The sequence below is a fragment of the Anomaloglossus baeobatrachus genome, chromosome 10, assembly GCF_048569485.1.
Source record: "Anomaloglossus baeobatrachus isolate aAnoBae1 chromosome 10, aAnoBae1.hap1, whole genome shotgun sequence".
NCBI lineage: Eukaryota > Metazoa > Chordata > Amphibia > Anura > Aromobatidae > Anomaloglossus > Anomaloglossus baeobatrachus.
This window is the reverse complement of record NC_134362.1, coordinates 2,594,613-2,610,542: the sequence shown is the minus strand read 5'-3', so window position 1 is coordinate 2,610,542 and position 15,930 is coordinate 2,594,613. Positions and strand designations below refer to the sequence as shown.

Sequence of the window (15,930 nt, the reverse complement as noted above, 5' to 3'; positions counted from 1 at the left end):
ATACACCACAAGCTGCATACACTCAATAAGGAAACAAGCGCTGCTGGTAAAATCCCCGTACATACACCACAAGCTGCATACACTCAATAAGGAAACAAGCGCTGCTGGTAAAATCCCCGTACATACACCACAAGCTGCATACACTCAATAAGGAAACAAGCGCTGCTGGTAAAATCCCCGTACATACACCACAAGCTGCATACACTCAATAAGGAAACAAGCGCTGCTGGTAAAATCCCCGTACATACACCACAAGCTACATACACTCAATAAGGAAACAAGCGCTGCTGGTAAAATCCCCGTACATACACCACAAGCTACATACATTCAATAAGGAAACAAGCGCTGCTGGTAAAATCCCCGTACATACACCACAAGCTACATACATTCAATAAGGAAACAAGCGCTGCTGGTAAAATCCCCGTACATACACCACAAGCTACATACACTCAATAAGGAAACAAGCGCTGCTGGTAAAATCCCCGTACATACACCACAATCTATATACATTCAATAAGGAAACAAGCGCTGCTGGTAAAATCCCCGTACATACACCACAAGCTACATACATTCAATAAGGAAACAAGCGCTGCTGGTAAAATCCCCGTACATACACCACAAGCTGCATACATTCAATAAGGGGCCAAGCGCTGCTGGTAAAATCCCCGTACATACACCACAAGCTGCATACACTCAATAAGGAAACAAGCGCTGCTGGTAAAATCCCCGTACATACACCACAAGCTGCATACACTCAATAAGGAAACAAGCGCTGCTGGTAAAATCCCCGTACATACACCACAAGCTGCATACACTCAATAAGGAAACAAGCGCTGCTGGTAAAATCCCCGTACATACACCACAAGCTACATACACTCAATAAGGAAACAAGCGCTGCTGGTAAAATCCCCGTACATACACCACAAGCTGCATACACTCAATAAGGAAACAAGCGCTGCTGGTAAAATCCCCGTACATACACCACAAGCTGCATACACACAATAAGGAAACAAGCGCTGCTGGTAAAATCCCCGTACATACACCACAAGCTACATACACTCAATAAGGAAACAAGCGCTGCTGGTAAAATCCCCGTACATACACCACAAGCTGCATACACTCAATAAGGAAACAAGCGCTGCTGGTAAAATCCCCGTACATACACCACAAGCTGCATACACTCAATAAGGAAACAAGCGCTGCTGGTAAAATCCCCGTACATACACCACAAGCTGCATACACTCAATAAGGAAACAAGCGCTGCTGGTAAAATCCCCGTACATACACCACAAGCTGCATACACTCAATAAGGAAACAAGCGCTGCTGGTAAAATCCCCGTACATACACCACAAGCTGCATACACTCAATAAGGAAACAAGCGCTGCTGGTAAAATCCCCGTACATGCACCACAAGCTACATACACTCAATAAGGAAACAAGCGCTGCTGGTAAAATCCCCGTACATACACCACAAGCTGCATACACTCAATAAGGAAACAAGCGCTGCTGGTAAAATCCCCGTACATACACCACAAGCTACATACATTCAATAAGGGGCCAAGCAAGGTGTAAAGTGCATTATGAATAGGACAATGTCCAGTGCCCGGCTGTAAACAATCGTATAAATATAGCCCAAGGTTAGATGTGTACAATTAATTACCTAAAGGTGATAAACAAAAGCTTGGGTCTGGGTGCACTGTCCCTCCTCCACCACCACAACGCCGTTTCGCCCTTGCTTCTTCCGGGGAGGTGTCAGAGTGGGGGAAAGCTGTCTTTTTATAATGACGCTGCCGGAACTAGATGAATACGATCACCTGTTCTTTCAAATTGGAATGTAATTGCAAGGGGTGGATCCTGGCTGCAGACACAGATCATCCGCCCTCCCACAGGAACAATCCGAGACGCGCGTGGGGAACGCAAGCTCTGTCTCCATGTACGCGCAACCGGAAGTTCAGAAGTCTGTGACCCGAGTTTGTGCACAACCATTTGCAAGGACATAGCAATATTGCAGGCAGCGAGGAGAATCTCTAAATATCATACGGCCTGTTCATCTATAACATACAGGACTATAAGGGTAGTCCAGAATCAATTTATAGAGAAAATTAAACACAATGCCCATATTATAATAGGATTATAAGTGCATTTATAGTATTACAAAGTTATTATCACACAATATTATAATAATGCATAAATATATAATATTAAATATAATAGATACAAAAAAGTGCATTAAATACATACAAATACGCAGACATAAACATACATTTATACATGCACATATACATACACACAAACATATAAGTACATACATGTGCATATATATTAATGTAAACAATACAAATAATCTAATTGAAAAATCAAAAATAATGAGAAAAATAAAATAAAAAATAAATAAATAATTGCGTATTTCATCATTATAATTCCAGTGTGAAAAAATATATGTGACATTTTTTATATAATAAATGAATGAAATTATGAAATATAATTAAAGTGTAAATATATGTATAAGCAAAAAGGATACAAAGGAAGCCCTGAGCATAATAATAGGATAATGAATGAATAAAATGATGAACTATAAGTAATAAGTGTAACTATACGAGGACGCAAAAGGGTTCCCCCCATGTGACCCCGATATGTCCGGGATTATTGGGGCCTGTCACGAGAATTCTGCTCATGTTTAATGTGTTTAATCAATGTAATAAGATTAATATTGTAGCATCAAGCACTTATTTGTTTCCTTATTGGGGGACAATGGTCTGTGTTCATCTACTATATATATATATACACAGCCCGTACCTCCTCCATACACACACACAGCCCGTACCTCCTCCATACACACACAGCCCGTACCTCCTCCATACACACACACAGCCCGTACCTCCTCCATACACACACAGCCCGTACCTCCTCCATACACAGCCCGTACCTCCTCTATACACACAGCCCGTACCTCCTCTATACACACACACAGCCCGTACCTCCTCCATACACAGCCCGTACCTCCTCCATACACACAGCCCGTACCTCCTCCATACACACACAGCCCGTACCTCCTCCATACACACACAGCCCGTACCTCCTCCATACACACACACAGCCCGTACCTCCTCCATACACACACAGCCCGTACCTCCTCCATACACAGCCCGTACCTCCTCTATACACACAGCCCGTACCTCCTCTATACACACACACAGCCCGTACCTCCTCCATACACAGCCCGTACCTCCTCCATACACACAGCCCGTACCTCCTCCATACACACACAGCCCGTACCTCCTCCATACACACACAGCCCGTACCTCCTCCATACACACACACAGCCCGTACCTCCTCCATACACACACAGCCCGTACCTCCTCCATACACACACAGCCCGTACCTCCTCCATACACACACAGCCCGTACCTCCTCCATACACACACAGCCCGTACCTCCTCCATACACAGCCCGTACCTCCTCCATACACACACAGCCCGTACCTCCTCCATACACACACAGCCCGTACCTCCTCCATACACACACACAGCCCGTACCTCCTCCATACACACACAGCCCGTACCTCCTCCATACACACACAGCCCGTACCTCCTCCATACACACACAGCCCGTACCTCCTCCATACACACACACAGCCCGTACCTCCTCCATACACAGCCCGTACCTCCTCCATACACACAGCCCGTACCTCCTCTATACACACACACAGCCCGTACCTCCTCTATACACACACACAGCCCGTACCTCCTCCATACAAAACACACAGCCCGTACCTCCTCCATACACACACAGCCCGTACCTCCTCCATACACAGCCCGTACCTCCTCTATACACACAGCCCGTACCTCCTCTATACACACACACAGCCCGTACCTCCTCCATACACACACACAGCCCGTACCCGCTCCATACATACACACAGCCCGTACCTCCTCCATACACAGCCCGTACCTCCTCCATATACACACACAGCCCGTACCTCCTCCATACACAGCCCGTACCGCCTCCATACACAGCCCGTACCTCCTCCATACACACACACAGCCCGTACCTCCTCCATACACACACACAGCCCGTACCTCCTCCATACACACACACAGCCCGTACCTCCTCCATACACAGCCCGTACCTCCTCCATACACACACAGCCCGTACCTCCTCCATACACAGCCCGTACCTCCTCCATACACAGCCCGTACCTCCTCCATACACAGCCAGTACCTCCTCCATACACACACACAGCCCGTACCTCCTCCATACACAGCCCGTACCTCCTCCATACACACACACAGCCCGTACCTCCTCCATACACACACACAGCCCGTACCTCCTCCATACACACACACAGCCCGTACCTCCTCCATACACAGCCCGTACCTCCTCCATACACAGCCCGTACCTCCTCCATACACAGCCCGTACCTCCTCCATACACAGCCCGTACCTCCTCCATACACAGCCCGTACCTCCTCCATACACAGCCCGTACCTCCTCCATATACACAGCCCGTACCTCCTCCATATACACAGCCCGTACCTCCTCCATATACACAGCCCGTACCTCCTCCATATACACAGCCCGTACCTCCTCCATACACACAGCCCGTACCTCCTCCATACACAGCCCGTACCTCCTCCATACACACACACAGCCCGTACCTCCTCCATACACAGCCCGTACCTCCTCCATACACACACACAGCCCATACCTCCTCCATACACACACACAGACCATACCTCCTCCATACACACACACAGCCCATACCTCCTCCATACACACACACAGCCCGTACCTCCTCCATATACACAGCCCGTACCTCCTCCATACACACACACAGCCCATACCTCCTCCATACACAGCCCGTACCTCCTCCATACACACACACAGCCCGTACCTCCTCCATACACAGCCCGTACCTCCTTCATATACACAGCCCGTACCTCCTCCATACACACACACAGCCCGTATCTCCTCCATACACACACACAGCCCGTACCTCCTCCATACACACACACAGCCCATACCTCCTCCATACACACACACAGCCCGTACCTCCTCCATACACAGCTCGTACCTCCTCCATATACACAGCCCGTACCTCCTCCACATACACAGCCCGTACCTCCTCCACATACACAGCCCGTACCTCCTCCATATACACAGCCCGTACCTCCTCCATATACACAGCCCGTACCTCCTCCATATACACAGCCCGTACCTCCTCCATATACACAGCCCGTACCTCCTCCATACACAGCCCGTACCTCCTCCATATACACAGCCCGTACCTCCTCCATATACACACACACAGCCCGTACCCGCTCCATACATACACACAGCCCGTACCTCCTCCATACACAGCCCGTACCTCCTCCATATACACACACAGCCCGTACCTCCTCCATACACAGCCCGTACCTCCTCCATACACAGCCCGTACCTCCTCCATACACACACACAGCCCGTACCTCCTCCATACACAGCCCGTACCTCCTCCATACACACACAGCCCGTACCTCCTCCATACACAGCCCGTACCTCCTCCATACACAGCCCGTACCTCCTCCATACACAGCCCGTACCTCCTCCATACACAGCCCGTACCTCCTCCATACACACACACAGCCCGTACCTCCTCCATACACAGCCCGTACCTCCTCCATACACAGCCCGTACCTCCTCCATACACAGCCCGTACCTCCTCCATACACAGCCCGTACCTCCTCCATACACAGCCCGTACCTCCTCCATACACACACACAGCCCGTACCTCCTCCATACACAGCCCGTACCTCCTCCATACACACACACAGCCCGTACCTCCTCCATATACACAGCCCGTACCTCCTCCATATACACAGCCCGTACCTCCTCCATACACACACACAGCCCGTACCTCCTCCATACACACACACAGCCCGTACCTCCTCCATACACACACACAGCCCGTACCTCCTCCATACACAGCCCGTACCTCCTCCATACACAGCCCGTACCTCCTCCATACACACACACAGCCCGTACCTCCTCCATACACACACACAGCCCGTACCTCCTCCATACACAGCCCGTACCTCCTCCATACACACACACAGCCCGTACCTCCTCCATACACAGCCCGTACCTCCTCCATACACAGCCCGTACCTCCTCCATACACACACACAGCCCGTACCTCCTCCATATACACAGCCCGTACCTCCTCCATATACACACACAGCCCATACCTCCTCCATACACAGCCCGTACCTCCTCCATACACACACACAGCCCGTACCTCCTCCATACACAGCCCGTACCTCCTCCATATACACAGCCCGTACCTCCTCCATACACACACACAGCCCGTACCTCCTCCATACACACACACAGCCCGTACCTCCTCCATACACACACACAGCCCGTACCTCCTCCATACACACACACAGCCCATACCTCCTCCATACACACACACAGCCCGTACCTCCTCCATACACAGCTCGTACCTCCTCCATATACACAGCCCGTACCTCCTCCACATACACAGCCCGTACCTCCTCCACATACACAGCCCGTACCTCCTCCACATACACAGCCCGTACCTCCTCCACATACACAGCCCGTACCTCCTCCACATACACAGCCCGTACCTCCTCCACATACACAGCCCGTACCTCCTCCACATACACAGCCCGTACCTCCTCCATATACACAGCCCGTACCTCCTCCATATACACAGCCCGTACCTCCTCCATATACACAGCCCGTACCTCCTCCATACACACATCCTGTACCTCCTCCATACACACACACAGCCCGTACCTCCTCCATACACACACAGCCCGTACCTCCTCCATACACAGCCCGTACCTCCTCCATACACAGCCCGTACCTCCTCCATACACAGCCCGTACCTCCTCCATACACACACACAGCCCGTACCTCCTCCATACACAGCCCGTACCTCCTCCATACACAGCCCGTACCTCCTCCATATACACACACAGCCCGTACCTCCTCCATACACAGCCCGTACCTCCTCCATACACAGCCCGTACCTCCTCCATACACACACACAGCCCGTACCTCCTCCATACACACACACAGCCCGTACCTCCTCCATACACACACACAGCCCGTACCTCCTCCATACACACACACAGCCCGTACCTCCTCCATACACACACACAGCCCGTACCTCCTCCATACACACACACAGCCCGTACCTCCTCCATACACACACACAGCCCGTACCTCCTCCATACACACACGCAGCCCGTACCTCCTCCATATACACAGCCCATACCTCCTCCATACACACACACAGCCCGTACCTCCTCCATACACACACACACACCCCCCGTACCTCCTCCATACACAGCCCGTACCTCCTCCATACACACACACAGCCCATACCTCCTCCATATACAGCCCGTACCTCCTCCATACACAGCCCGTACCTCCTCCATACACACACAGCCCATACCTCCTCCATATACAGCCCGTATCTCCTCCATACACAGCCCGTACCTCCTCAATACACACACACAGCCCGTACCTCCTCCATACACAGCCCGTACCTCCTCCATACACACACACAGCCCGTACCTCCTCCATACACACACACAGCCCGTACCTCCTCCATACACACACACAGCCCGTACCTCCTCCATACACACACACACAGCCCGTACCTCCTCCATATACACAGCCTGTACCTCCTCCATATACACAGCCCGTACCTCATCCATACACAGCCCGTACCTCATCCATACACACACACAGCCCATACCTCCTCCATACACACACACAGCCCGTACCTCCTCCATACACACAGCCCGTACCTCCTCCATACACACAGCCCGTACCTCCTCCATACACACACACAGCCCGTACCTCCTCCATACACACACACAGCCCGTACCTCCTCCATACACACACACACAGCCCGTACCTCCTCCATACACACACACACAGCCCGTACCTCCTCCATACACACACACACAGCCCGTACCTCCTCCATACACACACACACAGCCCGTACCTCCTCCATACACACACACACAGCCCGTACCTCCTCCATACACACACACACAGCCCGTACCTCCTCCATACACACACACAGCCCGTACCTCCTCCATACACACACACAGCCCGTACCTCCTCCATACACACACACACACAGCCCGTACCTCCTCCATACACACACACACAGCCCGTACCTCCTCCATACACACACACAGCCCGTACCTCCTCCATACACACAGCCCGTACCTCCTCCATACACACAGCCCGTACCTCCTCCATACACACAGCCCGTACCTCCTCCATACACACACACAGCCCGTACCTCCTCCATACACACACACAGCCCGTACCTCCTCCATACACACACAGCCCGTACCTCCTCCATACACACACAGCCCGTACCTCCTCCATACACACACACAGCCCGTACCTCCTCCATACACACACACAGCCCGTACCTCCTCCATACACACACACAGCCCGTACCTCCTCCATACACACACACAGCCCGTACCTCCTCCATATACACAGCCCATACCTCCTCCATACACACACACAGCCCGTACCTCCTCCATATACACAGCTTATACCTCCTCCATACACACACACACACAGCCCGTACCTCCTCCATACACACACACACAGCCCGTACCTCCTCCATACACACACACAGCCCGTACCTCCTCCATACACACACAGCCCGTACCTCCTCCATACACACACACAGCCCGTACCTCCTCCATACACACAGCCCGTACCTCCTCCATACACACACACAGCCCGTACCTCCTCCATACACACACACAGCCCGTACCTCCTCCATACACACACAGCCCGTACCTCCTCCATACACACACACAGCCCGTACCTCCTCCATACACACACACAGCCCGTACCTCCTCCATACACACACACAGCCCGTACCTCCTCCATACACACACACAGCCCGTACCTCCTCCATATACACAGCCCATACCTCCTCCATACACACACACAGCCCGTACCTCCTCCATATACACAGCTTATACCTCCTCCATACACACACACACACACCCCGTACCTCCTCCATACACAGCCCGTACCTCCTCCATACACACACACAGCCCATACCTCCTCCATATACAGCCCGTACCTCCTCCATACACAGCCCGTACCTCCTCCATACACACACACAGCCCATACCTCCTCCATATACAGCCCGTATCTCCTCCATACACAGCCCGTACCTCCTCCATACACACACACAGCCCGTACCTCCTCCATACACAGCCCGTACCTCCTCCATACACACACACAGCCCGTACCTCCTCCATACACACACACAGCCCGTACCTCCTCCATACACACACACAGCCCGTACCTCCTCCATACACACACACAGCCCGTACCTCCTCCATACACACACACAGCCCGTACCTCCTCCATACACACACACAGCCCGTAACTCCTCCATACACACACACACAGCCCGTACCTCCTCCATACACACACACACAGCCCGTACCTCCTCCATACACACACACACAGCCCGTACCTCCTCCATACACACACACACAGCCCGTACCTCCTCCATACACACACACAGCCCGTACCTCCTCCATACACACACACACAGCCCGTACCTCCTCCATACACACACACAGCCCGTACCTCCTCCATACACACACACACAGCCCGTACCTCCTCCATATACACAGCCTGTACCTCCTCCATATACACAGCCCGTACCTCATCCATACACAGCCCGTACCTCATCCATACACACACACACAGCCCATACCTCCTCCATACACACACACAGCCCGTACCTCCTCCATACACACACACAGCCCGTACCTCCTCCATACACACACACAGCCCGTACCTCCTCCATACACACACACAGCCCGTACCTCCTCCATACACACACACAGCCCGTACCTCCTCCATACACACACACAGCCCGTACCTCCTCCATACACACACACAGCCCGTACCTCCTCCATACACACACACAGCCCGTACCTCCTCCATACACACACACAGCCCGTACCTCCTCCATACACACACACACAGCCCGTACCTCCTCCATACACACACACACAGCCCGTACCTCCTCCATACACACACACAGCCCGTACCTCCTCCATACACACACACACACAGCCCGTACCTCCTCCATACACACACACACAGCCCGTACCTCCTCCATACACACACACAGCCCGTACCTCCTCCATACACACAGCCCGTACCTCCTCCATACACACAGCCCGTACCTCCTCCATACACACACACAGCCCGTACCTCCTCCATACACACACACAGCCCGTACCTCCTCCATACACACACACAGCCCGTACCTCCTCCATACACACACACAGCCCGTACCTCCTCCATACACACACACAGCCCGTACCTCCTCCATACACACACACAGCCCGTACCTCCTCCATACACACACACAGCCCGTACCTCCTCCATATACACAGCCCATACCTCCTCCATACACACACACAGCCCGTACCTCCTCCATATACACAGCTTATACCTCCTCCATACACACACACACACACACCCCGTACCTCCTCCATACACAGCCCGTACCTCCTCCATACACACACACAGCCCATACCTCCTCCATATACAGCCCGTACCTCCTCCATACACAGCCCGTACCTCCTCCATACACACACACAGCCCATACCTCCTCCATATACAGCCCGTATCTCCTCCATACACAGCCCGTACCTCCTCCATACACACACACAGCCCGTACCTCCTCCATACACACAGCCCGTATCTCCTCCATACACAGCCCGTACCTCCTCCATACACACACACAGCCCGTACCTCCTCCATACACACAGCCCGTACCTCCTCCATACACACACACAGCCCGTACCTCCTCCATACACACACACACAGCCCGTACCTCCTCCATACACACACACAGCCCGTACCTCCTCCATACACACACACACAGCCCGTACCTCCTCCATACACACACACAGCCCGTACCTCCTCCATACACACACACACAGCCCGTACCTCCTCCATATACACAGCCTGTACCTCCTCCATATACACAGCCCGTACCTCATCCATACACAGCCCGTACCTCATCCATACACACACACAGCCCATACCTCCTCCATACACACACACAGCCTGTACCTCCTCCATACACACACACAGCCCATACCTCCTCCATACACACACACAGCCCGTACCTCCTCCATACACACACACAGCCCGTACCTCCTCCATACACACACACAGCCCGTACCTCCTCCATACACACACACAGCCCGTACCTCCTCCATACACACACACAGCCCGTACCTCCTCCATACACACACACAGCCCGTACCTCCTCCATACACACACACAGCCCGTACCTCCTCCATACACAGCCCGTACCTCATCCATACACACACACAGCCCGTACCTCCTCCATACACACAGCCCGTACCTCCTCCATACACACAGCCCGTACCTCCTCCATACACACAGCCCGTACCTCCTCCATACACAGCCCATACCTCCTCCATATACACAGCCCGTACCTCCTCCATACACAGCCCGTACCTCCTCCATACACACAGCCCGTACCTCCTCCATACACACAGCCCGTACCTCCTCCATATACACAGCCCCTACCTCCTCCATACACACACACAGCCCGTACCTCCTCCATACACAGCCCGTACCTCCTCCATACACAGCCCGTACCTCCTCCATACACAGCCCGTACCTCCTCCATACACAGCCCGTACCTCCTCCATACACAGCCCGTACCTCCTCCATACACAGCCCGTACCTCCTCCATACACAGCCCGTACCTCCTCCATACACAGCCCGTACCTCCTCCATACACAGCCCGTACCTCCTCCATACACACACACAGCCCGTACCTCCTCCATACACACACACAGCCCGTATCTCCTCCATACACAGCCCGTACCTCCTCCATACACACACACAGCCCGTATCTCCTCCATACACAGCCCGTACCTCCTCCATACACACACACAGCCCGTATCTCCTCCATACACAGCCCGTACCTCCTCCATACACACACAGCCCGTATCTCCTCCATACACACACACAGCCCGTACCTCCTCCATACACAGCCCGTACCTCCTCCATACACACACACAGCCCGTACCTCCTCCATACACACACACAGCCCGTACCTCCTCCATACACACACACACAGCCCGTACCTCCTCCATACACACACACACAGCCCGTATCTCCTCCATACACAGCCCGTACCTCTTCCATACACACACACAGCCCGTATCTCCTCCATACACAGCCCGTACCTCCTCCATACACACACACACAGCCCGTACCTCCTCCATACACAGCCCCTACCTCCTCCATATACACAGCCCGTACCTCCTCCATACCCACACACAGCCCGTACCTCCTCCATACACAGCCCGTACCTCCTCCATACACAGCCCGTACCTCCTCCATACACAGCCCGTACCTCCTCCATACACAGCCCGTACCTCCTCCATACACAGCCCGTACCTCCTCCATACACACACACAGCCCGTACCTCCTCCATACACACACACAGCCCGTACCTCCTCCATACACAGCCCGTACCTCCTCCATACACACACACAGCCCGTATCTCCTCCATACACAGCCCGTACCTCCTCCATACACACACACAGCCCGTATCTCCTCCATACACAGCCCGTACCTCCTCCATACACACACAGCCCGTACCTCCTCCATACACACACACAGCCCGTACCTCCTCCATACACAGCCCGTACCTCCTCCATACACACACACAGCCCGTACCTCCTCCATACACACACACAGCCCGTACCTCCTCCATACACACACAGCCCGTATCTCCTCCATATACACAGCCCGTACCTCCTCCATATACACAGCCCGTACCTCCTCCATACACACACACAGCCCGTACCTCCTCCAGACACACACACAGCCCGTACCTCCTCCATATACACACACAGCCCGTACCTCCTCCATATACACACACAGCCCGTACCTCCTCCATACACACACACAGCCCGTACCTCCTCCATACACACACAGCCCGTACCTCCTCCATACACACACACAGCCCGTACCTCCTCCATATACAGCCCGTATCTCCTCCATACACAGCCCGTACCTCCTCCATACACACACACAGCCCGTACCTCCTCCATACACAGCCCGTACCTCCTCCATACACACACACAGCCCGTACCTCCTCCATACACACACAGCCCGTACCTCCTCCATACACACACAGCCCGTACCTCCTCCATACACACACACAGCCCGTACCTCCTCCATATACACACACAGCCCGTACCTCCTCCATACACACACACAGCCCGTACCTCCTCCATACACACACACAGCCCGTACCTCCTCCATACACACACACAGCCCGTACCTCCTCCATACACACACACAGCCCGTACCTCCTCCATACACACACACAGCCCGTACCTCCTCCATACACACACACACACAGCCCGTACCTCCTCCATACACACACACAGCCCGTACCTCCTCCATATACACACACAGCCCGTACCTCCTCCATACACACACACAGCCCGTACCTCCTCCATACACACACACAGCCCGTACCTCCTCCATACACACACACAGCCCGTACCTCCTCCATACACACACACACACACAGCCCGTACCTCCTCCATACACACACACAGCCCGTACCTCCTCCATACACACACACAGCCCGTACCTCCTCCATACACACACACAGCCCGTACCTCCTCCATACACACACACAGCCCGTACCTCCTCCATACACACACACAGCCCTTATCCACCGTGCACACAGCCGGCCGTCACCGTGCACACAGCCGGCATTCACCGTGCACACAGCCGGCCGTCACCGTGCACACAGCCGGCCGTCACCGTGCACACAGCCGGCATTCACCGTGCACACAGCCGGCATTCACCGTGCACACAGCCGGCAGTCGTCACCGTGCACACAGCCGGCAGTCGTCACCGTGCACACAGCCGGCAGTCGTCACCGTGCACACAGCCGGCAGTCGTCACCGTGCACACAGCCGGCAGTCGTCACCGTGCACACAGCCGGCAGTCGTCACCGTGCACACAGCCGGCATTCACCGTGCACACAGCCGGCATTCACCGTGCACACAGCCGGCGGTCACCGTGCACACAGCCGGCAGTCACCGTGCACACAGCCGGCATTCACCGTGCACACAGCCGGCAGTCACCGTGCACACAGCCGGCATTCACCGTGCACACAGCCGGCATTCACCGTGCACACAGCCGGCAGTCGTCACCGTGCACACAGCCGGCATTCACCGTGCACACAGCCGGCGGTCACCGTGCACACAGCCGGCATTCACCGTGCACACAGCCGGCATTCACCGTGCACACAGCCGGCATTCACCGTGCACACAGCCGGCGCTCTCACCGATGAAGAGGATGGGGAAGGTGATGAAGAGCAGGAACACATGCGGCACCACGTTCAGGGCGTCCACGAAGCAGCCGTTGTTCAGGACGCCGCTGTCCACGTTGTACGGGTTGGAGCGGTTGTCGCTGCCGCAGAAGGCCAGAGGCATCGTTACCGGCGGCTCTACCGGGAGAGCGGAGCAAGTGCGGGCGGCTCAGCCCGAGCATCCATAACAGAGGGCGGGAGGCGGAGCACCTCCATCACTGCGCAGAGGAGCTGCCGCTCAGGAGGGCTTCCCACGTACGATGGTCTGGGGTCCTCCCCTCCTACTGAGGTGGTCTGGGGTCCCCCCCCCCCTCCTGAGGTGGTCTGGGGTCCCCCCCTCCCCTCCTGAGGTGGTCTGGGGTCCCCCCCCCCTCCTGAAGTGGTCTGGGGTCCCCCCCCCCCTCCTGAGGTGGTCTGGGGTCCCCCCCCCCCTCCTGAGGTGGTCTGGGGTCTCCCCCCTCCTGAGGTGGTCTGGGGTCTCCCCCCTCCTGAGGTGGTCTGGGGTCCCCCCCCCCCTCCTGAGGTGGTCTGGGGTCCCCCCCCCTCCTGAGGTGGTCTGGGGTCCCCCCCCCTCCTGAGGTGGTCTGGGGTCCCCCCCCCCCTCCTGAGGTGGTCTGGGGTCTCCCCCCTCCTGAGGTGGTCTGGGGTCTCCCCCCTCCTGAGGTGGTCTGGGCCCCCCCCCCCCTCCTGAGGTGGTCTGGGCCCCCCCCCCCCTCCTGAGGTGGTCTGGGGTCCCCCCCCCCCTCCTGAGGTGGTCTGGGGTCCCCCCCCCCCTCCTGAGGTGGTCTGGGGTCCCCCCCCCCTCCTGAAGTGGTCTGGGGTCCCCCCCCCCCTCCTGAGGTGGTCTGGGGTCCCCCCCCCTCCTGAGGTGGTCTGGGGTCTCCCCCCTCCTGAGGTGGTCTGGGGTCTCCCCCCTCCTGAGGTGGTCTGGGGTCCCCCCCCCCTCCTGAGGTGGTCTGGGTGGGGTCCCCTCCCCCCCCCCTCCTGAGGTGGTCTGGGGTCCCCCCCCTCCTGAGGTGGTCTGGGGTCCCCCCCCCTCCTGAGGTGGTCTGGGGTCTCCCCCCTACTGAGTGTGAGAATGTGTGGTTGAGTATGTTATACTGTAACTACAGTCGCCAGACAGCGTAGATCACAGTGTCAGTGTGCCATTATATTCTCACAGGGTCTTCTCCACTGCCCCCGCCGCTCCTGTGTGTGAGTGACCGCTCTCTGGCAGTGTCAGTGTGCCATTATATTCTCACAGCGTCTTCTCCGGTGCCCCCGCCGCTCCTCCTCTTCTCAGTCACTGTGTGTGTGAGTGACCGCTCTCTGGCAGTGTCAGTGTGCCATTATATTCTCACAGCGTCTTCTCCGGTGGCCCCGCCGCTCCTCCTCTTCTCAGTCACTGTGTATGTGAGTGAGTGACCGCTCTCTGGCAGTGTCAGTGTGCTATTATATTCTCACAGCGTCTTCTCCGGTGCC

At 55.2% G+C, this 15,930-nt stretch overlaps 1 protein-coding gene across 1 annotated transcript in view; it reads right to left on the bottom strand.

Moving 5' to 3' along the window:
• Positions 1-14,685, bottom strand: part of ABCC8 (ATP binding cassette subfamily C member 8) — a 186,393-nt gene extending 171,708 nt beyond the window's left edge. Inside the window, exon 1 of the mRNA XM_075326474.1 lies at positions 14,446-14,685. Within this exon, the coding sequence (XP_075182589.1) occupies positions 14,446-14,593 (148 nt within the window). The 5' untranslated portion in view covers positions 14,594-14,685. The remainder of the gene's footprint in view (positions 1-14,445) is intronic.
• Positions 14,686-15,930: the final 1,245 nt, after the last annotated feature.